The sequence below is a fragment of the Rhinolophus hipposideros genome (assembly GCF_964194185.1).
Source record: "Rhinolophus hipposideros genome assembly, chromosome: 4".
Classification (NCBI taxonomy): domain Eukaryota; kingdom Metazoa; phylum Chordata; class Mammalia; order Chiroptera; family Rhinolophidae; genus Rhinolophus; species Rhinolophus hipposideros.
This window is the reverse complement of record NC_138050.1, coordinates 21,213,844-21,240,262: the sequence shown is the minus strand read 5'-3', so window position 1 is coordinate 21,240,262 and position 26,419 is coordinate 21,213,844. Positions and strand designations below refer to the sequence as shown.

Below are 26,419 nucleotides of genomic sequence, written 5' to 3'. Positions count from 1 at the left end.
ATCTTTAACAGTAATGTAGCTGGACAAACCATTTTAGATTGACAATTATTTTTCTCCTGGTCTCTATTATTGTTGATGAGAAATCTGCTGTCATCTACTTGTTTTACTTTTAGAAATATGCTAACTTTCTCCCTAGTACTTTCATAATTTTCCTATCTTTATATTATGTTTCACTGTGATATGTCTAGGTCTGGATTTGTCTTTTTTCCTGCTTGGTTCACTTTATTCTGAGAACTTTCGTTCTTTTTTTAGTTCTGAAAAATTTTTACCTATTATTTCTCCAAATATTGCTTTTCTTATTCCCTCCATTTTGGTGCTCCAGTTAGATATACTTTAGAGCTTCTTAACCTGTCCCCAATAACATCTAATTGTACTTTCATATTTTTCATTCTTCTCTTTGTTGCATTTTAGGTGAATTTTTGAATACTGCTTTCCAATCTTATCTGGATATCTATTAAGTTTTTAATATGTTATCTATTTCATGTCTAAGATTTATAATTTTTGTATGTGTTCTTGCTTCATTATTGCATAATTATTTCCCTAATTTAAAAACATTTAAAACTGGATGCTGGGCTTTAACTTCTCTCTTTGAGCATACTTGCTTTAAGAGCTTTATCAAACTCCTCCTCCCTTGCTGCCATCTATTGAAAGCCAGCCCTCCACACGAGGGCTTGTAAATGAATAAACAAACAAGCAAGGAAATAAGAGGGAAAAAATCCTTAAAAATAATTTCACCTGGAGTCAGTTCATGTTCTAATTTTTTTGTTGTTCTTTATTACCATTAGATTGTACTAATATATAAGGATTCTAAATCTGTGGGCTCTTTTTGTTTTGGAGGGTTTCCCTCCCCCCACCTTTTTAACTTTTCTTTCTTCCCTTCCTGTCTCTGTACATCCTATACACCTAGTAGTAGGGTTTTTTGGTTTTGTTTTGTTTTCTTCAATGGGTTCTCCTCCATTCTCGCCAGCTGGAAACTTTGAAGAGCTACACATCAGTTCAGGGTGGTCTAGAAAAAAGTCCGGTAATGTGGCTTGGCTGTGCCGGTCCCGTCTCTAGGAGAAAAATTCTTCCTGAGAAATTTATAACTGTGGATTTGCCTTCACTCAGTTTTGGAGTTTGAATTTACAATACTTGGATGGTCTGGAAACATGTACATTGAGAAATGAACATTAAAATTCACAGTAAGGGATCATAATACTCTGGCATCTCTGGAAGAAGTAAATATAAAACGAGCTATAACTTCAGTCCAGGTGACATCGAGTTTTCTCACTAACGCACTACTGAAGGTGACTCACAATTAAAAATTTAAAAACACAATCCATCATGAGAGATAGCAAACACAACATATAGCTGAATTAGACCAGAAAGAACTTCAGATAGTTATTTTACGAATATTTAATATTTGTATAATAATTAATATTGTATATTTAAAAATATTTAATTAAAATAAGGAATCAAAACATGAGAGAAAAAGTAGATCCATCAAAAAAGAGTAGGAAGATTTGATAAGTAACCAAATAGAACTTTTGAAAATGAAAAAAATCTACCAATAAAAATTAAAATTCCACTGACAGTTTGAAAAACAGAATAGGTACAGGTAATGAAGGAGTTAGTAACTGGAAGTTAGCTCTGAGGAAAAAAACTGTAGAAAATGTGAAAGAGAAGTTAAGAGGCATGAAGGTCTAATATACATCTAAAGAGAATTCCAGAAGGAGAGAATAGGGGGAAAGCTATATTCCAAACAATTATAGCTGTGGACTTTTTCTAATTATCGAAAGGCATAAATCATATCTGGGAAATAAAACCACTACCAAGCAGGAACAATGAAAAGGAAGTCACTCCTGGACACATCATTGTTTTAAGTTGTAGAGGAATGAACACAAAAGGAAGATCTTGTGTAAGCATATACCTCAATAATGAAAGCTTAATAAACGGAGGCTGTAATTTGTGGTCCACCGCAAATTTATGAACTCCAGTTTTAGTGGGGGCCTCTGTGAGATCTAGTAATCCTATGAGTAGTCAGCTTCCTTTCAAACCCTCAGCCCTGCACACTCACCCCCATCCACCCTGCTGTCATCATGTGCCTCCTACTTATCAGAGGCAGTGTGTGTTTGTAGGTGGCATCATCTCAGCTGTCTAGTTCCGTAACTTGTCTGTGTCCACATGAGTCCTTATCTCCTCCTTCCCTAGCTTCCTTCGTAGATGAAACATTGTCTGCCTTTCTGCTGAAAGCCCATCGTTGCACAGGTCTTCTAAATCCTACACTTTTTTTTTCAGTGACCTTGTTTTTAGCAATTAATCTGCTTTGTCCCTTTATTTTCAGTGTCTATTATCTATTACCTACTTTCTCTCAGCAGAGAAACATGGCCAAATCTCTCCCATCTTGAAAAACAAATGAACAAACAAACAAAAGCAAAACCATTCCTCTCATGTTCTTGATATAACACTGTCCTTTCAGAGCTTGACTCCCCACAAAGGAGTTTAAGTTCATTGTCACCACGTTTTTACCTCCCATTGCTTTCTTTTTTTTTTTTTTTTTTTAAATGTTTATGTACTTTATTTTCCTTAAATAATAATTTGCTACAATCTTGTCACAATTTTTTTTAAAATGGAACACAGTATTAACAAAGGCAGAATTCTTTAGGACAATCAAAATCATGGTGTACTTAGAATAAATTAACATCAAATTGTGTTTATTCTCAGATAGTCTGATCCTCTCCTTTGAAATGAAACGGAGACCATTGTAACTGAGGGTGAATGCACACAGTTGTTCTTCTATACAGAGACTCATTCTTTATATAAACTCCACTGTCATGTGAATCGTTAGGAATCCTGAGAAACATTCACCCACGGGCACACGCACACATCTACACACAGCCACAGACAACCCTATAGAAGCTGGGTTTCCCATGGTTCAACAACCAGAAGACATTTCCTCAGAAGGGCCAAAGATTTTGAATATTTAGATGATATCCCATCTCCCCTCAGGAAAACCGTAATGTTTCAAGTGTAGTAGCTTGAAGTAGCAGCAATCCACGTAGAAGATTCAGTAGTCGGCGCTTCCAGTCTTGGGTGCTGCGTGTGCAGTGAGAGGTGAGCAGCACCTGCTCCTACAACTAATGCACGATGAATGTACCGAACAGCGGGGGAGTGGGTTCTAAAGCGGAAGGATGAGTAGTACCTTTGCTGCACTCCCTCCCTTTGTCCCATCTCCCTGCCACTTCTGATACTCGCGTTTCTGAGAATCGCATCCAAAATTTCCTGCTATCTGCCTGCATCAGTGACCCTCTCTTCAGGTTCACACGCAGTGCCTGAACCGGATCAGGTTCGGGTGAATTTTCAGTCGAGACTCTGAGAACGCGGACTTGGGGTATGGTCTTGTTTGTTGTCTGTCCATTGCTTTCTTGATTCACTGTGATGGCTTCTGCCACACAGCACTCTGAAATACTCTCCCAAAGGTCACCTATTACCTTGAAATTGTCATTTCTCAGGCCTCGTCTTATTTGGCTGTTCCCTCCTTGTGGATAGTTTCAGCTCCTTTGGCTTCCATGATAAACATGCTGGGCTCTTACTAGCCTGTTAGTCTCTTTCACTTGCCACTTAAATATTAGTGATCTTTGAGATGGTTTTCTTGGTCTCTTGCCTTCTGCCCTTCTAAACATACCAGTGTTGCACTCTTAGACACAATTTTAATTCCTACTCTTACTAATTAGTAGCTGTGAGACCTTGAGCACATTTTTTTTTAACTTCTCTGAGCCCAGATTCTTTATAAATTGATGATAATGTCTACCTCAAGTTTTGTTAGTATTAGATGAAATATAGTATGTGTAAAGTGCTCTAGGGCAGTGACTGGCATATAGTAAGGGCTTGATATATATGCGGCATATTATTTTTTCTTTTTTTTCTCTTCCCTCTTCTTTTAAAAATGAGTATATGGGTTTTAATAAACATAATAAAAGATGCTGAACAAAAGTCCAACTAAACAGAATATTGATTCTCCCAACATATCATTCTTTGAAAAACCAGGTAAATAATTTAATACCTGGGTGAAAATGCAAGTTTCATATTGCTCAAGAGAGGGTGGGGCATGAGAAGGGAAACTAATTTTCCTATGTATTCTTCAGTGTTTTGGTATCATGAAGTTGATTTTTACTGTTTATTATTTCAGAAATTTTGAAGAATCTGAAGATGAGTTAAGAAACGAAGTAGTGGAATCCCTGGAAAAACTCTCTACTTCCAGAGAGGAGGACAAAAGAGATGAGGCTTCCGGTTCCTCTAAGGACATTGAAACGTTGGAATAAGAGTTAGGAGAATTTCTGCAGATAAAACGCAGAAATATACAGAATTAAATGAAGGTTTGGAGAACATTTCTACTCCATCTAATGACAAAATTTTTATTGTTGATGAAGACCAAGGAACATCAACAAACGGTCAAAATATACAAGTGTGATTATTGTACTTTCTAAAAAAGCAATGTTAGTGTCTATTAACTATAGTATCTGTTTGGGTATAAGTCATAAATATTCATGTATTTATAATGCTTTTCTAGTAATCACAAGGACTTACTAATTTTACTCTCTAAATTTAGATAACAGAACTAACTTGAGTGTAGAAATTAATATTTTTACTTGAACATTTCTATTAAAAAATCTTTCAGGTAATATATGTGGTAGGCGGAGTAAAGTGGTTTCCCCTCCTCAAATGTGAACGAACATATGTTACATGGCAAAGGGGAATTAAAGTTGCAGGTGGTATTCAGGTTGCTAAGCAGTTGACCTTCAAGTAGGGAAGTTATCTTCCATTTTCCAGGTGGACCCAATGGAATCACTGAGTCTTTTAAAAGTGGAAGAGGGAGGCAGAAGAATCAGAGATGACAGTGCGAGAAGGAGCTGGCCTGATGCTTCTGGCTTTAAAGATGGAGGGAAGGTGCCAAAAGCCAGAGAATGCAGGTAACCTCTAGAAGCTGGCAAGGGAAAGTATTTCCCCCCGTGAGCCCTGCTGACACTTTGGTTTAGTGTAGTGAAATCTACTTGAGACTTCTGACCTACAGAACTCTTAAGACAATAAATTTGTGTTGTTTTAACTTAGTTTGTGGTAATTTGTTAAGATGGTGATAGAAAACTAATACAAATTCATTCATTTAAAATAATGAATCTGCCATTTTATAAAACCGTGATTTTGAAATTTCTTAAGTTATACTGAAATGTTTTGAAGCTGATGTTGACCTGGGAGTAAGGCAATTCAATGAGTAACAAGGCGTCATTAATTATATGCCAAATAATCATTTTATTATGTTTTATTATTTTCTGATGTATTTCTTTTATTAGTTTCAAACGTATAGGTTACAAACTCTTATGATGGTCTTTTTATATATAGTGCTTAGCCCAGTGCCAGAAATGTTGAATGAATGAATAAATGATAATACAATTTCCTCATTAAGACTGTAAGCTCTTTGAGTCAGGAAAGCCTAGGCTTTTTGTGTATTGATTATAACAATCCCAGTGTTGAACATGTGCCTGGATCTTAATAGATATTGTTGATTTATCTGCTGTTATGAAGGACAAGGTTGTTTATTCTGCGTCTTAGTGGTAGAATTCTGACTGAAATATTTGCTCTATAATAAAAATAGAAATAAAATTGCACATCAATACAGTGCTGAACCAAGGAAACCTATCCTTCTTGGGCATGAGCGGCAAGGTTTTGTTTTGCCTTAACATTTTTTTTCTTTTAAAAAAATGTCTTGGCATGTGAAGCCTGAAATATTGGTAGTAGATAATAAATAATTCAGAATTGGGAGACCAAATGAGGGGTATAAAGGCACCATACTGTGAAAAGTACGCAAGATAACGAAAATCACTTCTTCAGATCATATTTAGATACAAATAATGATTTTGTATCTTAAAACATAAATCATATTTAGAGACAGGTAGATTATTATGCAAAAAACATACACAACTGGAATAAGAATTTGAATTGTACTACTGCTGTGGACACCCAAAAGCAACATAATACAGAAATAATCACTCAGCATTTGTCCAGATTGTTGCTAACATATTTTGACACTTTTCATGGTATCAGTCATTCAGAAAAAAACAAACATGTATTATAATACATTAGGAACAGTAAAAGTAAATATATATACAAATTATACTTTCCAATGATATGTTTGTGATAAATGAAAATTATTTTGAAGAAACAGCTTAAATGTTTTATGGAGTTTCAGAATCCTTTCTTACTACATCCTCTACTTCTGCTACATTTCAATTTCTTTATCTTTGGTCCCATGATTTTCTTTAGGTAGAAGGGTAGGCTAAGTGTACAATGGTGTGAATCCTACCTCAAAGACTAGCTGTAAGATAAGAAAAAGCACTGGGCTGGAATCAGAACACCAAGGTTATAATCCAGATTTTGTCATTCAACTGCTTGTGCTACTCAAGGAGTCTAAGGTCTTTAATTGTGCTTGTCTGTAAAGTTGAAAGTAAAACTGGGCTGTAGAATTGGTAGCGTTCCTTCCATGTCCAGTTTCCACCAGTCTTTGTTTTCTAAGTTGAATGATCTCTGACACAAAGCGGTGTGCGTGTGTCAGCATGTCCTGGGACTGTGTGTTGCTGCGTTTTGATCTGATGACAGTAGACAGCCTGCAGACACATCAACAATGTAACTGGGAGTAGATAACGAAGCTGGCTGGACCGATGAGTGCAGAGGGGAGATTGGAAAGGAAAAACATACTCTCTAACATGCCCCCAACACAAAGATGTATCAGACTGGGAAGGTCAAGGAACTGACCCGAAGGAACTGACCACGTATGCTGACAGTGCCAGGAGCTATAGGCCTCCGTCGCCGGATGTGCATATGCATAATTCACTTCCACGCTAATTATTCAGGATAAAAGTCCTGTTCGATTATACTGGTTGCTCGCTACTGGCTTAGTGACCAAGAATCTCCACAGGGTTGTAGTGCACTGATAAAGATAGGATTACAGAAGACGTTTACATACACGGTTACCTGTAACTAAAGAAACTTTTCTCATTTTCAAAGTACTTTCACATACTTTCCATGTTAGTATCAGAACTCCAGAGGGCAGTGGAGGACAGGCATTACCATGTCCAGATTATAGATGAAGAATCTGAGACTCAGAAACATTATGAAAAGGCTTTAGTATGAAAAGGTCAGACGCTTGTAAATGATGAAGCTGAGGTCAGGCCCAGGTATTCTAACTGCTAGTCCAGTGCTCTCTTCTGCCACCTTGTCGCCTTACGATGCACGATGCTCACGGAGAGCGAGCGCCTGGATCTGTATGTCTCCTCAGCACTATCGGCAGAACAACGGCTGTTCTTACTCCGCCCTCCTGAATGGCTGAAGCTGACTTCCAGCCTCTGAGATGTGGAATGTTAAGGGGTAATGAGAGCCGCGTACCCTTGTACTGACAGCCCTAAACAAAAACCATTTCACAAGTACCTGGCTATGGAGGAGACACGGGAGTACCCTGGCCGCTACGTGCCCGCGCGCACACAGAGCAATCACCGTCAGTTCGTCTGGACAACATGCTTTTAGAATATGATTAAGTCTGCTTCAAGTTTCTTCTTTCTTTTAAGAAAATCATTATATTCAAAAAGGCCATCTTCAATATCATTTAAAATTTAAATGTACCAGAATTTTTCAGTGTTCCAAAATTGTCAAAACAATTCTAAAGTACCGATCAATTACCTGTCACCCATTCTTCTTTCAACATTTCCTTTTTTTCTAAAAGGAAATTCTCTTTCCCGGTTTCTAAAGTGATTTGACAAATAGGATTTGAAAATTAGAATATACTAAAATTAAGATTGTTCATTTTTTTTTCTTTCAGATCTTTATTTTTCAGAATTTGAGACCAAACACTAAAATTTTTACATTTAGAACTATGTAAGTTTATCTTTTCCATTTAGGTAATTTTGCCTTTTTTCACTGAAATAAATACCTCGCTCACACACACACACACACACACACACACACACACACCCCGCTGAGAGCATTGCTTAGGCTGACTTTATTACAACAGGGAATGAGTTTAGAAAAATCTTAACATATGAAGGTGTTGGACATTTTATATAAAATATTCTTGTATAGGTACAGCATTACTTAAATAACTTTTCAACAGATGACAGGAATGTCACTTCAAACTCCTGATCAGAGAACCGGCTCACAGATGCCCGAGCACTGTTTCTGATTTGGAGTCTCTTTTCCGCAGACATGGAAAGAATATGGGCCATAGTCTCAGCATAGCCTTCTTCACTGTCAGCCAGGAATCCAGTTACCTCTCCTTCGTGAGGGACGACAATGTCAAGCTTCGGGCCCCCGGAGTTGTGTGCAAGGATAATTGTGCCAGCTGCCATGCACTCAACAATTCCTGAGGAAGAAACAAAATAATGTAGTCTTTTAAGTTTTCACATGCATTCTTAAGAACAAGAATGAGCAGAAACCTTTAAAAATTTTAAGAGACTCGTGAGAAATTTAATTAAGTATCTGTATGCCTATAAATTTGCTCATTTAATTTCCATGGTGCAAAACCTAATTTTAAGTTTTTTTAGTTTTCAAATCTTTACAATAATGCTTTATTCTTAAAGAGACTAGTAGATGGAAGAACAGTCTCTACAAAAGAGATACACTACACATAAGACAAAGTAGAAGACTAGAGGATGTTAGCAAGATGGTAAATAATAGATACCGAGAGATAAAAAGTAAAAAAATATCAAAAGCAAAATTTTAAGAGTTCGAATTACAGCATGAGGAGAAAAAAGGAAAAGAAGAAGCCACCTTAGAGAGGCATATTATTGCTGATGCTTACGTTACTGCCTAGATTTCTGGCAATTTTGAGACCACTGGATGCCCAACAGCAGTGAACTAGATGAAAGTTTTAGTTTCTGCTAAATGATATATTAGGTTGGTGCAAAAGTAATTGTGGTTTAAAAGGTTAAAAATCACTGCAAAAACTGCAACTGCAATGACTTTTGCGCCAACCTAATAGATGAGGATATAAGTTGCTCTAGTCAGCCTTTCTTAGCCACGTTTCTAGAGAGAATTAAGCCTTCAGGAAATGATTTAGTTGACTGCTCACTTCTCCAAAGGATGGTGCAGACGTGCTATCTTAGATGTACAGGAGAGAAGGGAGATCAGTACAGCGGTTTTTTCAGCACTGGTGACATCTCTACAGAACACAATTTTCTGCTAATGTTGTAATTTGAATTCCTATTTGAAAAATATGGATTATGCCATAGTATTCTGTGCAAGGCTGGATACCATTCCTTTATACTTTTTTGGAGACCTCAATCTAATCAATTTTATCCCTTCCCTCCAGGATTTTCCACCTCTCCTTTCTGCCTGCCTTGTAAAATCAAAGCATGTGTGTGGACACACACACACACACACACACACACACACACACTCCTCTTCAGGTCACAAGTCCTCCGCTAGCTCCTGTCTCTTCTTTCATCTCCGTTTCACAGATCAACTTACGGAAAGTGTTTGCATTCAGTAACTGCACTTGCTCACCTGTACTCACTGCTCAGCTTAGCCGATGCCACGCTTGCACCCCCTCCTCCACCAGCGCTCTCGCCCAGGCCCCGCTGACTTCTGTATGGGGCCCAGGACTGCAACCGGCTGCCCTTCCCCTCTTCTGCAACACTCTCTTCCCTGGGTTTCCACGACATGGCACTCTGCTGGCTTTCCTCCTCCCTCCATGTCTTCTCTTCTCCTTTGCTGGCCCCTCTTCTGCCCACTTCCGAGCTGTTAGTGTTCTCAGCATTTTGTACTACGGGCCTCTTTTCGCTCTGCACACTTTCTGGGGGAACCTTCCCACACCCGCAGGGGCAGCAGTCACTACCGCGACAGCGACACCTCCCAGTCTGTATTCCCACATCAGGTCCCCCTCCTGTACTTCAGACTCATATACAACTGCCTGCTGGACACACTCGTACGTGACCCTCAGACAATTCAGACTCTCCATGTTTGAAATTTGGCTCACCAGCTGCCTCTCCTGTTGGAGTCCCTCTCTAGGTAAAAGCCATCACCATTCACACAGTTGTCGGAAAAACACTCGGCAGTTGTCTCTGCCTCCTCTCTGCCCCGGATTTAGCACACTCAGTTAATCACCAAGTCCGTGCAATACTTCAGAAGCTCGCTGGCGTGTCCACCTACCCAGTTCAGGCGCCAGCACCGCTCATCAGGTTGCTGGGGCAGCCGCGGGCATCTTCCTGCCTCCCCCCCACCCCCATCCACTGCCCACACTGCAGCCAGAGTGAACTTCAGGAAATCCGGTACTTCAAATCTGCCTTTTCCCACTGGCTAAACGTGGCCGCACGGCCTGGTGCAGGCCACGTCCCCTCTGCCTTGCTGTCCCCTCCGTGCGCCAGCCACACTGAGCTCAGCCCTTTGACAATGTCTGCTGTACCCTCTGCTGGCTACTCTCCCCTCTTCTGCATGGCTAACTGCTCAGGTCCCAGCTTCCGTTCCCAGCGTCCCCTGACCCCACGAGTCTGTTGGGTGTTTTCCTAGCCCCCTGCACTGGCCCTCGCGAAGCACTCAGCACACTGTGCAGTGACTGCCTGTTGAACCTGTATCACCCGGAGCTGTAAGAGCGGCTCCTACTGCACAGTCATTCCCGGCACCCACTCCCGTGCCTGCACAGTAAAAGCTCAGGAAGCATCTGGGGAAGGAAGCATGGAAGCCAGGCTCCCTGCGGAAGGTTCGGATCAACAAGTCACTGCTGTTCTGTCTGAGCTTCGTGCTGTGCTACCAGCGAGGGACAGAAAAGGGTGCAAGAGAAACCGTAGCCTCGGCGTGGGACACTTGGCTTTTATGTTGTCCTACTGCCCCCTAACACCTAGCAGTATGAAACACAGAGGAGGAACTTGAAAAATACTTGTTGAACCAAATGAGACATTAAGTAGTACCTGATTTTATACCCAAATGTGTGCATAACAGGTCACAGTAGAGAGACCCTCTGTGTTGGAATAAATAAGGCTCCATTAAAGGGGCAAGGACATTGACGCTACACACTTAGGATGGGATTTGCAGAAAGGAAAGGAGAGGCCACTCCAATACTAAGTACAGAATCAATAAAAGAACCCACAGGATTTTGTGAGACCCCCACCTGCAGACACTGGCTCTCAGCTTTTGGGGCACAGCAGAATCTCGTAGCGGAGCTTTACCAACGGACTCGGCCTGGGCCCCACCCAGAGACCCGCGTGGTCCTTCAGGGGCCTTAGGGTTGGGCCCGGGGATCTGTGCCAGGAGGTGGATGGGGGCAACTGGGGAGAGGCAACGTGGTGGTGGAGAGCAGGGCTCTCTGGGTTAGGCTCACTGTGTGACTGAACTTGGGCGAGTTCTAAACCTCTGTGTCTGAGTTTATTTATAAAACAGAAATAATAACACCTATCCACTAGGGTTTTAGACAGGATTAAATCACATAATACTTGCAAAGACCTCAACAGTGACCCTCCCCACACACAGTAAATGATCAATAAATATTAGCTATTATTCCTGATCATAAATTATTATGTCTTACACGGTCTCAAATCAGGAAAGCCCACTTAGTACATTGGGGGAAGAGAATTAGGACTTGATGAGAACTTCCAGAGTATTACTATTTTATCAAAACAACCTAAAATGTATCATCTCATTGCACCAAACAAGTTCAAGGACAAACTCACCAATCCCAAAATGCTCGTTCCACATGGTGTGCAGACCGATCGTGGCTTCAGACAAGTAACTCTTTAATTCATCAAATGGAATATTTATTTTAAATTCCACATCTTCTTGAACTCCTAGGTCCTCAGAGAGCCTTCTCAGTTGGTTGACCCTAAGTTCATCATCTTGGTTACGACAGCCTCCAATGAGGACAAGTTTAAGTGAAGGAAGTGACTTAGCCTCCTCCTTATTCAGCAATTTAGCAAAGGCTCTGATCTGCAAAGGATGATTCTTTTCAGGCCTAAACTGGCCAATAGACACTAGTAAGTGTCCTGGGGTCATTTTTTTCTCATGTACGGGAATGTCCAGAAATGTCTGTACATCACAAGGTGGATAAACAATGTTAGTGCAATGCCCAACCTTCCACAGCAAGAGAATGTGCTTCAGTGTCCAAGAAGAATTGACCATGACTATATCACTGCAAGAACCAACAAGTCCATAAATAAAAGCAAATAAATAGTAGTAGATGAGCTTTACTTTGCTGAGAAAGGGATTCCTGGTAATGAAGGCTGCATTATTAAATCCAACATTTTGATTCTTCACTACAGAGAGCATGTCAGTGCTGATAGTGGGATAATGAACATAGCTTCCAACTCGGCAACCACCTAAATACTTAAACAGAGGAAGTGTGAAAGCGTAGCCCATTGAGTCGATATAAATATCGGGAACACACTGCATCAGAGCTTCCCAGCCAAGAAAAATGGATCCTAGACTTTGGCCCAGCAGTGTGAAGTGAGGGTAGAGGGAATCTTCCACGAGGTAGCGCTTCTTTAAGAAAACAAATTCCACTGGGTGCATTAATCTGATGTTAAATCTTCTGAAAGCACCTGCTAGTATTTGCTGACTGCTGACATTAACATCACCGGTATAAACAACATAAACCGCTTCGGGAAACCTGAAACAGAATATAGCAGTTAAGAATTTCATTACTTTAGGTTCAAATCAATCAAAAAGTTGTAGATATTTATTTTTCTCACCATCATAAGCTTATTTTTAGACTAAAAAATGTTTTCCACTGTTTTTCATTCACTGCATTTGGACGACTGACCCCACTCTTTCCTGCCCTACAACTCCAATGTTAGTCCTTTAAATGAGACTTGAAGATCTTTGCTATCTCCTCCAGTAAGAGTTCTGCAGGGAGCAGATACCAACAAAAGCTGCTGATTTATAAATGAGACGTTTTCATTTTCAAAAAAGTAAAAAAATTTATTTTGACAACTTTCTCAGTATAAAAATGGTGATGAAATATTAATAAAATACTGATAAACAAGATTCACTAAAGATTGAATGAAAAGTGTCCTGTAGCTTATGCCTAGTCAGGAAAGTTTTGTAGGAATTAACTGAGGGGAAAAAGGTTGTTTCAGAAAAAAGGGAACACTCTATGAAAAGGCAAGGAATCGAGAGGAAGCATAGTGCTCCTGGTTCAGTACGCTGGAGCAGAGTGTATGTGAAGGAGCAGAGAGGGATGAGAATAAGCGGCAACAGCAAGATGAAAAAGTATCTCCTATGTCATGCTAGAGTTGGATTTTTCTTCTTGTAGGTGAATTAGGAATAATACGGGCTGCTGAGGAGTCTGTGTACAAATATCATGAAACTACCACTGCCTTCGAGTTAGATAATCTCATCAGGGACAAAGGTAATATACAGAGTTATGAGAAGGAAAGGACAGTATGGATTAAAGGAGGGAGGGCTTCAAAGAGGTGGAAATTAAGCTGGGATTTAAGAAAATTCTTTTGATGTAGGCATTTATGGAAGAAGGAAGAGGAAATATACGGATGGTGGCTGGAAGCCAGAATGGGCCAGGAATATAGAAATGTAGAGCTAACGGAATTACCTGAAGGCATTGGAACTGAATGGAGGGCATGTGCCAGGAAGTAGAATAACCATGAAAGGATAACAGTTTTTCTCATATGATAAAACAATAATGGAACCTGTATTTTACTACGGAACCTGGCTTTTTCCTTTCTAAAAGGGAATCATAAATATTTTTGGAACAGGGGTGGGAGAAAAAAGCCTAAAACACGAAATGATGTATAACACTACACTCTTTTTCTTTCTCTTTCTTTCTTTTTTTTTTAATCTATTTTTTTTTTAATTGGGGAAGAGAAACAGGACTTTGTTGGGGAACAGTGTGTACTTCCAGGACTTTTTTCCAAGTCAAGTTGTTGTCCTTTCAGTCTTAGTTGTGGAGGACGCACCTCAGCTCCAGGTCCAGTTGCCACTGCTAGTTGCAGGGGGCGCAGCCCACCATCCCTTGTGGAAGTTGAACCGGCAACCTTGTGGTTGAGAGCCCACTGGCCCATGTGGGAATCGAACCGGCGACCTTGGCATTAGGAGCTCAGAGCTCCAACTGCCTGAGCCACGGGGCCAGCCCCTACACTCTTTTTCTAACAAGCTAACTTATGTAAGACAATCCAATAGCTAATGATATCAAAATGAGAATAAATAGATGCTTCATGAAGATAATTTTGGGTATGCTGCTACTGACTAAAAGTATTCAGGTTAAGTGCTCCACAGTACTCGGTGTATTTGTTTAGTATTCAATTTCTCCTCCACACGCTCTTCCAAGGTGATTAATTATTCCCACTAAATTATGCTATAAAAGGGCAGATACTTTCCCTTTCCATTTCTTTATCATAGAAATTAAAACTCAATAGGATCTTGTAAGGCAGGTTGGCATGTGAGATAAGTATTTCCTTATTAAAGAACAGTTTAAAAAGGAATTCCTGGCTATGAATAAAGTACTAGAAAAAAACGAATTCTGGGTAATGATTTTTTAAAAAAGTAGTAACAGTATAGCCAATTAGCTAAGAAAGATGCATACCTACTTTTTCTGCAGGGCCCTTAATGCACACCATAAAACTCTTTCTCCTCCTCCGCCAGCATTGCAGTACGGATGGAAAAATGCAATCACCATTTGATTTTTCCCATTTTTTCCAGTCGATCTTGAGTTTTTCTTTCTCTGCAGCATCACTCTGATTCCCCAAAGGATAATGACCAAACACAAACATAAAGTTCCACAAACAATTAGCCCAGGGAAGAATAATGAATAAAAAAACCTGAAACAAGAGGGGAAGGGTGAAAATAGATATAAACGCCCATTGAACAAAAATAAGACTACAAAGGAAAGTCTTCTTTTACATATCTACTTTACATATTAGTTGCAGACAGAGAAACATTTTATAGCTTTGAGAGTCTAACAAAATACTCAATTATTAAAATTCTAATGCTACAAAACATCCAATGACTAAAGCGTAAGTCCCCTTTACTTCCAATCTCCACAGCACATTAGCAATTTTTAATCAGCAGTAAAAATCAATGTCGAGCCAGCCACCTTTCTCCTAATTCAGTATGTGTTAAGGGATTAAAACAAATTCAATTATTAATTTCAACTAGACATGATTAACAATGGCATCTGATCCTCAAAATGACAATATGTAACCCAAAGAAATGTCTTCATGAACGATCAATATTCTACAAGTTAAGTTTGGTGAGATATTTATTCTCTTCATCTCAAGTAGAACAATTTCTGGGATTAAGAGGAATGGAATTTAAATGTCTCCGTTTCTATTTGAGTTCTGCATTTGATCTGTTTACATGACTCTAAAATCACAGATTTCCCCTACTTGCCTCTAAACGAGTTGCCAAAAATCCACTAATGTCCTACTTCATGCACATTAGAAAACTCACTCCCACACTCACTTCTAAAAAGTTCTCTATTATTGCCAGGTCATCTGAAGCTCTGCAAAGGCAAGAACCCAGGCTTGTTCACCACTGCATCTCAATGTCTACCATAACCTGGCACAGACAAGACGTCCAATAAATACATACTGACTGAATGCAAAATTTTATTACCTCCTCAGATGACTCTTAAATTATGTTAAAATAATTTCTCAAGTTATGTTTTTCTCTGTGGGTTGGCCATCATACTAGGTCAGACAATTAAGTTTGTGAACTTGTTGCAATGATGTTGCCAACCTTTTTTTGATATCAGAGGGATTATTCATTATGAATTTGTACCAACTGGACAAACAGTTCACCAAGTTTAATACTTGGAAATGCTACAAAGGCTGCGGGAAAAAGTTAGAAGACCTGAACTTTCCGACAATTCATGGCTCTTGCATCACGACAATGCACCAGCTCACATGGCACTGTCTGTGAGGGAGTTTGTAGCCAGGAAACAAATCACTGTATTGGAAGACCCTCTCTACTCACCTGATCTGGCCCCCAGTGACTTCTTTCTTTACCCAAAGATAAAGGAAATACTGAAAGGAAGATATTTGGATGACATTCAGGACATCAAGGGTAACATGACCCACAGAATCCAAAGATTTTTATGACATTTCCTTCAAGTGATTTAAGTGGGAAATTATGTGGTAAGATTTTCAAACTGAACTATTTAATTTAAAATCAGAAAAAAAAAATCACATTGACTAATGTTGAACCAGTCCTTTATTTTGTTCTGTTTATTTTGAATATACACTTACAGTTCTTATAAATTTATGAAACATCCTGCAGTACTTGCACATCAAAATTGCTCATGTTAGAATTTGTTTAAACATAACTAAAATACGTGCCATTAAACAATGTTTACCCCTATTTAAACACAAGGCTTTAAAAAAAGATAATTGTAAACAAGTGAGTCATTCATTTAGCAAACATTTATTTAGCCATTATCATGTGCAAAAGACTGAGTTGGGGATATTTCAAATGATAGGGAAGAATCTGAAGGCTCTGAAAATACTTTCCCATTCAAAATGTTTTTAAAAAATCATCACAGAATGTGAAGCAGAGGGAACAAAACTGAAGAAACGACATCTGAATTTTGGAGAGCATATGTAAACACCGCTATTCAGAGTGCTCTTGTGTGAATCATCAATTTTCAACCTGAACAAAAGGATGTAGGTTAAAAGAACTGTGCAGGTAGAATAGACAGGGTCTTCCTGTTTTATTCGTGTAGTTCAAGACAAGTGAAGCACAGCAGTATTCCAACAACAAATGCGGAAAACAAGTCTGGGAGTTTTTCCAGTAAAATATTAACAGTAGTTTTCGCCGTCCGGGAGCATTCCTGGCGACTGTTGGTTTTGGCTCATCTGTTTCCTAACTTTCCTACGAGAAACAACTGACTTACCTACGGAATAAAAACGTCATCTGTCATACTCCTATTCTTACGTCATCAGAAATAAAAATCAATGGATGATCAAGAAGCAGGGGAGTCCACGTAAACTTTATGCGTGACTAATGTTACCTAACAATGAAGGTTTGGTGAGTGAAACGAAGACGTGAGAGGGAACATTCAGTTTCCTCTTTACCAAAAAGACAGACGTGAGTGGAAAACGATTCGTGGCTCAATCATAAAGGAAAATGAGGAACAAATGTGAATAATTTATGACAGACTAATTGGAATGCGACCACGAGAACGACAAAGCGAAACCGTGAGGGACTCGACCCCTCAGCCAGCAGGGGGGCAGGCGAAGGAAAGGCGGTACACCGAGTCCTTAACCCAGTCAGCCCCAGTCCACTTAGAAGACCCCGACTGGGAGGAAGAGCGCTCACTGGCCTTGAGAAAATAGCCTAGATTCACGACAAGGAAAGCCCTTCCCCGCCAGCTTCAGTGGCACTGGACGGACACGTACTACCGCAATACCGAACACGGCAGCGAACCCACACCACCGACTCCTCACCTCAGTAACTCATAGAAGCACCAACCCCTGTCGGCGGCCATCTTCAGTCGACCCCAGACCTCAGGAAGCTCTTCGCTATTCCTCTTCTCTATTGGCTACTGAGGAAGCGTGCGGTGTTTACCCCGCCTGCACGGGGCCGACTCTGCGTTTCAATTGGCTGCTGGTATAGCTTCCCACGGCCTTCCAGCCAATAAAATCGCTCGAGGAGTAGACAAGTTTTGGGGGTGGTGTACCCGGATTTCGCGGCCCAGGGGCGGGGCTGCAGTGGGAGGTGAGCTGGAGTGGGAGTGGCCTGTGATAGACAGCCGGCTCTCCCGCCCTCTGCCCCCACCCCATTGGAAGCCCCCGCGCCCTCAAGCCCAGAGAGCCTCCCACCCGTTGGAGACCAATGGGAGGCCCTTGCGCGTCTCGGATCGATTTTCCAGGTGCGGAGTTCATTCCCGAGGCGGCTGCGGCGTCCGGGGACCGCGGTGCCCGGCAGTCAGGCGCGGAGCTGGAGAGGGGGCTGTGCAGAGCGAATCCGAGGCGGGCGCCCGCCACCCCGCACCTCCCCCGCCCGCGGTGGGCGAACCCTGGGATCTGCATCCCCCGCGCGGGTCCGCGAGGCTGGTCCACCCTCCTTCCCTCACCGGCACACGCGGGAACTAAAGACCGAGTCCTGGGCGCATCGCCCCGAAGTAGCGGAGACTTGGGAGGTAGGATGGGCCCCGCTAGGAGGGACACGGTGGCACCCGCAAGCCCACCGCCGGCTGCGGGTGAGGGTCCGAGGCCCACTCTCCCCTCTCCTTCTCTTGCCGGCGCCCCCAGAGGCCAGGGGCGTGGTGGCGCGCAACTTTGAATTAGCCGGTAGGGTGAGGGCAGCGGATCCCCTCGTCCGAAATGCTGGGGCCGGTTCCCAGATCCTGCCTCCGGTGAGAGCCGAACCGCAAAGATGCCATCCACACCTCGCTCCTCTCCTCTCTGGATTTTAACACTGCGCTTCTTTCCCACTAACCAGGTGATCTCTGGGCTCTGGGCCGGATCACAGAAGAAATCGGTTCCTCCGAGAGATGTTGCCTGAGCAGGAGAGACAGATTACGGCTAGAGAGGGGGCCAGTCGGAAAGTAAGTTTCCTTCCCCCAGCGCTCTGTGCACACACCTACCCGGAGGACTTTGCACGCCCATCTGCTCACCCGCAGCCCTTCCTCGGCTGCAGAGGGTGCGCTGGGAAGGCCGAGCAGGAGAACCCCATCCCCAGGGGAGTCATAGTTTGTCAGAAGAGCACCCTTTAGAAAGGGCATGCCATTAACTGGTTTTCAGGAACAATTTAAAACCGGGCACTTTTCTGTTCATGTTTATGCTGTTAAGGGGCCTGATGCTGGAGAGGTAAAGTGAGTATTGAATTGCTGTGTAAGGGCCTAATTGCTTAAGACGATTAAATTAGTTACCTGGATAAATTATTCAGAGTGGGTGCATGGACCCCTTTATGGTCTATATCCAGATCCTGCAAACTTTTTTTTCTAACAACTATTTTGAATTCATTTTAATTATACATGTAGTACATTAATGTGGTCTCTTAAATGTAAACAGTACAGAAATATTTAGCGTGAAAAGCAGATCTATTTTCTACTCTTTCTATTGATGTACGTATGTCTATTAATGTACGTATGTCTTCGTTCAGCACATATTTGTTGAAAATTTACTCTGTTTCAGGTGGTGGTGAAGAGCTGAAAATATAGTGGTTAAGTATATATATATATGTCTATATGTATGTATATATGTAATATGTTATATATTATATATAGTATAATATATGAATATATGTATATGTGTAACATGTATACATATATACATATATACACATGTGTATATATCTATCTATACATATATATACATATACATATATATATATATATCCAGAGAAATCTTTAGGTTTTGTATGTTTGTGGGTTTTAAATTTTTGCTTGTTTTACATAAATGAGATTACATAGTGTGTATTTGCTAAACTTTCCCCCCCCAGTATAACAATATGTTTTGGAGATTGTTTCACATTAGTGCATAGGCATCTGTTGCATTCAGTTTAACCTCTACACAGTATGGATGCACCATAGTATGTTTCTTGTTTCCATGTGGAAACATTCTGGTTGCTTCTTTTTTCCCTGCTCACAAGCCAGTATATAGTGGACATCCTTGTAGATGATTTTTAATGCTAACACTTGAGTATTTCATTAGGATAGACACCTAGACCTGATTTGCTGGTCTGAAGCGTATGCTGTGCCTTTTTTTTTACAGATTCCTGGAATTAATTCAACATTATTGCATGTCCTGTTGTAGTGAAATATGTCTAGGCTGTGGTGGTGTAGAAATGAAAGATAAGTGGATTGGTGGATAGGCACAGTCTGGTCAATAAACGATGCGTAGTATGATGACTCTGCATTTAATGGAGGCGTGAAGAGAGCATATGTGAGGAAGGGTTGGCTTGTATATGGGGGAGACACTTCCATCCCCCTGAAATGTCCCCACCTCTACCATCAGAAAAATCCTTATCCTTCTAGATCAAGCTTAAGACCTGCCACCTCCTTGAAAGTTTCTGTAACTGCCTCTGCCCATGTTGACCTCACCCTCTTCTGGATTCCTTTGATACTAGCCAACATTACTGAGCTTACTATGTGCCAGGCAGCATATTAAGCATTTTATATTCCTCTATCTCATTTAATCTTCACAAAACCCTTTAATATAGGTATTCTTGTCACCATTAACTAAACAAATATTTTTTCAGTATTTACTTTGTGCCGGTCACTGGGGATCCAGCTAAGACTCAGACTCCACCCTTAAGGAATTTGTATCTTAGTAGGAGATACAGAAAAAAAAGAGAGCAAACAAATATGGTAGTTCCCGTTCATCCACAGTTTTGCTTTCAGTGGTTTTGGTTACCTGTGGTCAACCGAAGCCTAAAAACATTAAATGGAAACTTCCAGAAATAAACAATTTAATGTTTTAAATTGTGAGCTGTTCTGAGTAGCATAATGAAATCTCATGCCATCCTGCTCTGTCTCACCCGGGATGTGAATCATCCCTTTATCCAGCCTCTCCATCCTGCATTTACTACCCACTTGTTTGTCACTTAGTAGTTGTTTTGATTATCAGTGCTTATGTTCAAGTCACCCTTATTTTACTTAATAATGAACCCAAAATGCAAGAGTAGTGATGCTGGCAATTCAGAGTAGCCAAAGAGGAGCTGTAAAGTGCTTCCTTTAAGTGAAAAGGTGAGTACAGAACAATAAGATTTTGAGAGAGAGACCATATTCACTTAACTTTTATTACAGGACGAGGTGTGATCAAACAATATGGTGAATGTTTAAATAAAAACAATTTATTACAATAAAAGACACATTGCCATTCATCCCCCTCAAAATACTCCCTCTCGATTCAAACACACTTATCCCATCTCTCTTGTCACTTTCTGAAGCAGTTCTGGAAGTCCTCTTTAGTGAGTGTCTTTAGTTGTGTGTTGTGGCTGCCTTGATATCTTGAATTGATTCAAAACTTTTACCGCTCGTGGTCATTTTGACTTTGGGGAAGAGCCAGAAGTTGCACGGTGCCTGATCTGGTGAATAAGCTGGATGAGGACACACCATAATGTTTTTACCTGACAGAAATTGCTGTACCAGAAGCGATGTGTGACATGGAGCCTTTCTGTTGTGATCACAAAATATGGTGAATGCTGCTGCTAAGTGCCATCCAACGGAAAGGCAGGGATCTTTAATATGGGAAGCGGTGTGTTGAACCTTAGTAACAGTGTGTGACAAGTTTCAACTTGTTCAGTGCAGTCAGTTGGGTATGAGCTACAGTTGAGAGACGGTGTGTTTCAAAGTGTGTAGTAAATCATCCTCCATCATGACAACACTGTGTCACACATCGCTTCTGCTGTATGACAATCAAATAAAAACATTATGGTGTGTCCTCATCCACCTTATTCACCAGATCTGGTACCGTGTGACTTCTGACTTTTCCTCAAAGTCAAAATGATTCAGGACATCGAGGCAGCCACGACAGCACAATTAAAGATACGAAAGAAGATGTCCTTAACTGCTTCAGAAAGTGGCAGTGATGATGCCCTGTTTCCCCGAAAATAAGACCTAGCTGGACAATCAGCTCTAATGCATCTTTTGGAGTAGAAATTAATATAAGATCGGGTCTTATATAAGTCCGGGTCTTATATTATAGTAAAATAAGACCGCATCTTATATTAATTTTTGCTCCAAAAGACTCATTAGAGCTGATTATCTGGCCAGGTCTTATTTTCATGGAAATGCAGTGGGATAAATGTGTTTGAAGCAAGGGGGGTTATTTTGAGTGGGATTAATGGCAATGTGTCTTTAACTGTAATACATTTTTATTTAAATAGTCACCGTATTTTTGGATCACACCTTATATTGTTATAATTGTTCCATTTTATTATTAGTTATTTTTCTTAATCTCTTACTGTTCCTAATTTATAAATTAAACTTCATCATAGATATGTATGTATAGGAAAAAATACTATGGGGTTCAGTACAATCTGTGGTTTCAGGCATCCACTGGGAATCTTGGAACATATCCTCTGCGGTAAGAGGAGACTACGGCAGTAGTAGTGATAAGGCTGTGACGTAAATAAATCAGGGTAGGGACATTAGGAATGACATGGAACAGGGAGATACTATTTTAAGCAAGTGGTGAAGAAATTCTTATCTGAAGTGGTGGCATTTGAGTAGAAACATGTATGATTCAAATTTGGGGGAAGTATTCTGGGTTGAGTAATCAGAAGGTGTGAAGGTCCTAAGTCAGGAGTGACCTGAATGTTGGAGGAAGTGTAAGCAAGCCAGAATGGCCAGAGCAGAAGGAAGAGGTGGTAGAACATGAGACCCGAGTTAATCATCTTTACAGATGGGGACTCTGAGGCAGAGAGAAGTTAAGTTACTTGCCCAAGGTTCTACAGCCAGTAAGAGGCAGATCTGGGGTGGAGTCCGAGCCAGGCCTGTCTTTCTCAAATATGTGCTTTCTTTCAAACTTGCTTAATATTTGGGCATACCATCTTTTCTTTGCAACTCTGTGCTTCTTAAAAGTGGGGACCAGGTTTGTATCACTTAAAAATATGCTCCACAGTGCACATAATAGGTGCACCACAGTTGTTCTTGAATGAGTGACTTATAGCATGATTCCCCCTTCATTGTTTTCTATTCAGAAGCCTCTTGAGGGGCAGCGGTGCCCCAGAAAAGGAGGTGATCCGTGACCTGGGTCATTCAGCCTTTATTCCAGAAACATTATGGAGCATCTTCTGTTTGCCTGGTGCTGGGTCCACCAGGGGGATACAAAGATAAATAGAGGTCAGCCCCCGAGCTCTTGGAGCTGACAGGCATAGGTGCTAGATTAGAGGTGTCTCCATAGTACAGCACTCACGGGCAAGAATGCTTGGGTGGCCTTTCCTGGGGGAAGGGATGCGAAAGAGCTTCAATAGGAGGTCGTGCCTGAATAAAGTCTTGAAGGAGGAATAGGCATTGGCTGGGCACATGGTCGAATGGAGGCACGGGGAGACCAGTGTGTGCAAAGGCCCAGAGGATGGGAATGGTAAGATGCATTGGGCGTGTGGGGTGGTTATGACAGGACTGGAAAAGTGATTGTGGAAGGCCCTCTTTTTCAGGCCAGGACTTTGGACTTTATTCCACAGATTGCAGAGTTTTAACATAGGAAAACAGTCAGAGGTATTTCTCCAGAGAAGAGGGTGAACCTGGGAATGGAGCTGCTGGAGACTTGCGAACGGCCTTGGAGGGTGACCAACCGTGTTCAGACTCAATTGGTGGAAAAGCCTCAAAAGAACTAGGAGTAAGCTCTGTTGTGCCGGATTCCTAGTGGAGTTACTCAGCGTTACTCTCTTCTCAGTAGAGAAAATCGGCTCTCTAGCCTCCTGAGTGTTCAGTGTCAGCGGCCAGTGGTAGTCCTGACAGCAACACCAGTATAGAGTGTAGGTGGTTCACGAGTAACTGCGTGAGAAGCTATGGGGATGAGAGAGCTGGATTTTAAATGCTTCTTTACCTGACTGAGCTTTTTTTTTTTTTTTTGTAAAGTTTTATCACATATATATGGGTGCCTGAATAATGCATTATTTTATTTTGCTTGTTTCTGAGCTTTATGAAAAATGATATCACAGTGTGTTTTGTGTTTTGGAACTAGCTTTTTTCTTCTCCGTTGCAAGGATGGAGATGGCCCTGTTATACATTCCTGTTCACTGACACCATAGCACAGGTATCAAGGAAGTATCCATGTTCGAGTGTGTGCAGTATTATTTTTTTACTATAGGAGTAGAATCATTGCCAAGCGAAATTCTGAAATGTCTGTAGTTTTCTTTCTTTTTTTTTTTTAAACTGAGTTGAAGGAGAAAATCTGAGCAGATCAAAGGTTGATGAGCTAGAGGGCAAAGCAGAGAGTGACTTTTGTGATGTAACTAACATAGTAAATAAGACTTTAAAAACAGTGGTGATTGTGAAATCTGTGCTTTTAGAATGGTACCAATTTTTTTGAATCGACAGTTTCTCCAGAAACTAAAAATCACTCTGCATTGAGCATGAAACATTTAAAATTATCTTTTAAAATTATTATTATAAAGGCAAGTTAACTCCATAACAAAAATTTGAAAATAAAGACCAAAAGGGGAAAATTACCTTTTATTCCTACCACTCTTAGGAGGACTGTTGTTAGCATATTTGTAAACTTCCTTCATTGTTTGCTTTTGCTGCATCAATTTTTAGAAATAAAAAATATACTCTTACAATTCAAAGATAACCAAAATAAACATCTTTGGTCCAGTCTCTCATTTCTTTGTTTTCTTTTTCTAAACCCAGCTGTACTCACATTATAGATGTACTTTTTTTTTTTGAAAACAGCTTTAAAAGCTGCCCATCAGTCTATTACTATGATTATTGACTGGCCTTTCTTTCCTTATCCTGAGACTGCTTGGTTTAAAGCCTGAAGTATTCTTTTTTTTTTTTTTTTTTTTTTTTTATCTTTTATTTATTTAAATGTGTTTTTCCAGGACCCGTCAGCTCCAAGTCAAGTAACTGTTTCACTCTAGTGGTGGAGGGCGCAGCTCACAGTGGCCCATGTGGGGATCAAACCAGCAACCTTGTTAAGAGCACCACGCTCTAACCAACTGAGCAAACCGGCCACCCCCGAAGTATTCTTTTACCTGCCCCTGGATTCCAGTGATCTCCAACCTGCTGGCCCAGTGCTGCAAACTGCCTTCTCTGTCCCTATGAATTGCTGGGGAAATTCAGGCATTTTGTGGTTGGTGCTGTTAGCAATTTCTCATTTCTAATTGTCCCTGCAAATGCCTTTCACTTGTTCCTTGTCAACTTCCTGTGACTCTTATAAAACTTCACCACCTGCAGTCATCCCTGTGCTCAATCTCTGCCTTCCCTTATTCTCAACAAATGACCTCACTTCTTACCTTGAGAAAATTGACACCATTGTGTATGATTTTCTTCAACTTTCTGTCTCCAGGCACCTTCTTCCCAAATTTTACTTAGATGTCCAACCTATTTTGACTTCCGTATCTTTACTCTCAGGACAGGCCTGTCTTCTTTTTAAGGTCAGCTCGTCTGCCAGTGTCCTTGACCCCTACCCGTTCCTCTCTAGCCATTCTGGAGCTGTCATTGGTAATCTCCCCTCCTCTCTTCACCTCTTCACCTAGGAGAAGTCCTAGGACACAGACTTCTCCCCTTCGGCATATAAAGCCATCCGATTTGGCTTCATTCTAAAATCTCTCCCGTCACTTTGTGTCCCCTAGTAGCTGTTAGGTTTCTCCCCTCTCCTTCCTCTGTCTTCCAGGGAGAACCACCTGCATTTGTGTGTTTCCACTCCTTCTTTCACTTTTAAGATTTTCCCTCATTCTTTTATCAGTTTATTGGACATAAAGGAAATATGGAAGCGTATACTGTATATGCACACGCACACATATGTAGTAATAAAGCATAATGAGATAGGAGACGACTGCGAACACACCATCTGGCCCAAGAACGAGGTGCCATGGCATCTACCCAGCTATTCTTCATCTTCTTGCGCGACAGGAGAGGACTCACTGTAGAAGTAACCACCAGCCTCAATTTTGTGTTTGTTGTAACCCAACTTTTTTTGTGTGTAAAGTTTTATCACATATACATAAGTGCCTGAATAATACATTATTTTGTCTTGCTTGTTTCTGAGCTTTATGAAAAATGATATCATAGTGTGTTTAGTGTTTTGGGACAAGCTTTTTCTTGCTAGACATTACAGTTCTAAGATTCATTGCTGTGCATTATGCTGTTGTGGGAATACAGCACAGTTTATCCATTCTCCTTGAAGGACGTTGGGTGGTTTGTGGCTTTTTGCTGTTTAAGCAGTCTGCTGGTGTACACTGGCAGTCTGTTCCTATTGCTTCACCACTTTTTCTGAAACTTCTTTTGTTTAGTTTTCTATGTATGTCAGAGGCATATCTTCTCTAATTCTTATTTTAATGGTCTACTACATTAAACAAACAAACCGGATTTACTGAGATATAATTTGCATGCCATGCAATGCACAGATATGTGCAGTCATCACCAATCAATTTTAGAACACTTTCATTATCTCCAAAAGGAACCCTGTACCCTTTAGCTATCACTCCCTATCTCCCCGTGACTTTTATGCCTAAGGAACTACTAATCTGCTTTCTGTCTGTATAAATTTGCTTATTGTGAATATTTCGTATAAATGGAATCTTTGTCCTGTTCCTGTTCTTAGGGGGAAACTTCCAGTCTTTCACCATTAAGTACAAGTTAGCTGTGGATTTTTCATAGTTGTCCCTTATCAGGTTGAGGAAGTTCCCTCCAATTCCTAGTTTGTTGAGTGTTTTTATCATGAAAGGATTTTATCAAATGTTTTTTTGTGTGTCTTTTGAGTTCTGTCTTTTGTTTTTTGATATGGTATATTATTGATTTTTGGATGTTGAACCAAATTGCATTCCTGAGACAAATCCTACT

At 40.7% G+C, this 26,419-nt stretch overlaps 3 protein-coding genes across 4 annotated transcripts in view; 2 read left to right on the top strand and 1 right to left on the bottom strand.

Annotated features, from left to right (window-relative positions):
* The window catches only part of NEK5 (NIMA related kinase 5), a 72,358-nt gene extending 67,903 nt beyond the window's left edge, over positions 1-4,455 (top strand). Inside the window, 2 exon segments of the mRNA XM_081045390.1 lie at positions 4,169-4,298; positions 4,301-4,455. Of these exon segments, the coding sequence (XP_080901516.1) occupies positions 4,169-4,298; positions 4,301-4,450 (280 nt within the window). The 3' untranslated portion in view covers positions 4,451-4,455.
* Positions 4,456-4,457: 2 nt separating this feature from the next.
* On the bottom strand, positions 4,458-17,656 carry ALG11 (ALG11 alpha-1,2-mannosyltransferase). Of its 2 annotated transcripts, none has more exons than XM_081045391.1 (4): positions 17,409-17,656; positions 14,553-14,783; positions 11,688-12,619; positions 4,458-8,386 (listed from the first exon to the last, which is right to left on the bottom strand). In XM_081045391.1, exons 1-4 carry the CDS (start codon positions 17,447-17,449, stop codon positions 8,115-8,117), a joined length of 1,476 nt encoding a protein of 491 aa, XP_080901517.1. In that variant the 5' UTR covers positions 17,450-17,656; the 3' UTR covers positions 4,458-8,114. The 2 variants fall into 2 exon arrangements, with proteins under 2 accessions (XP_080901517.1, XP_080901518.1); XM_081045392.1 differs by having other exon boundaries at positions 14,553-14,699; positions 17,409-17,457.
* A 92-nt stretch (positions 17,657-17,748) lies between these two features.
* The window catches only part of ATP7B (ATPase copper transporting beta), a 91,784-nt gene continuing 83,113 nt past the window's right edge, over positions 17,749-26,419 (top strand). The window contains exons 1-2 of the mRNA XM_081045389.1: positions 17,749-17,833; positions 18,406-18,511. Coding sequence (XP_080901515.1) covers positions 18,458-18,511 — 54 coding nt within the window. The 5' untranslated portion in view covers positions 17,749-17,833; positions 18,406-18,457. The remainder of the gene's footprint in view (positions 17,834-18,405; positions 18,512-26,419) is intronic.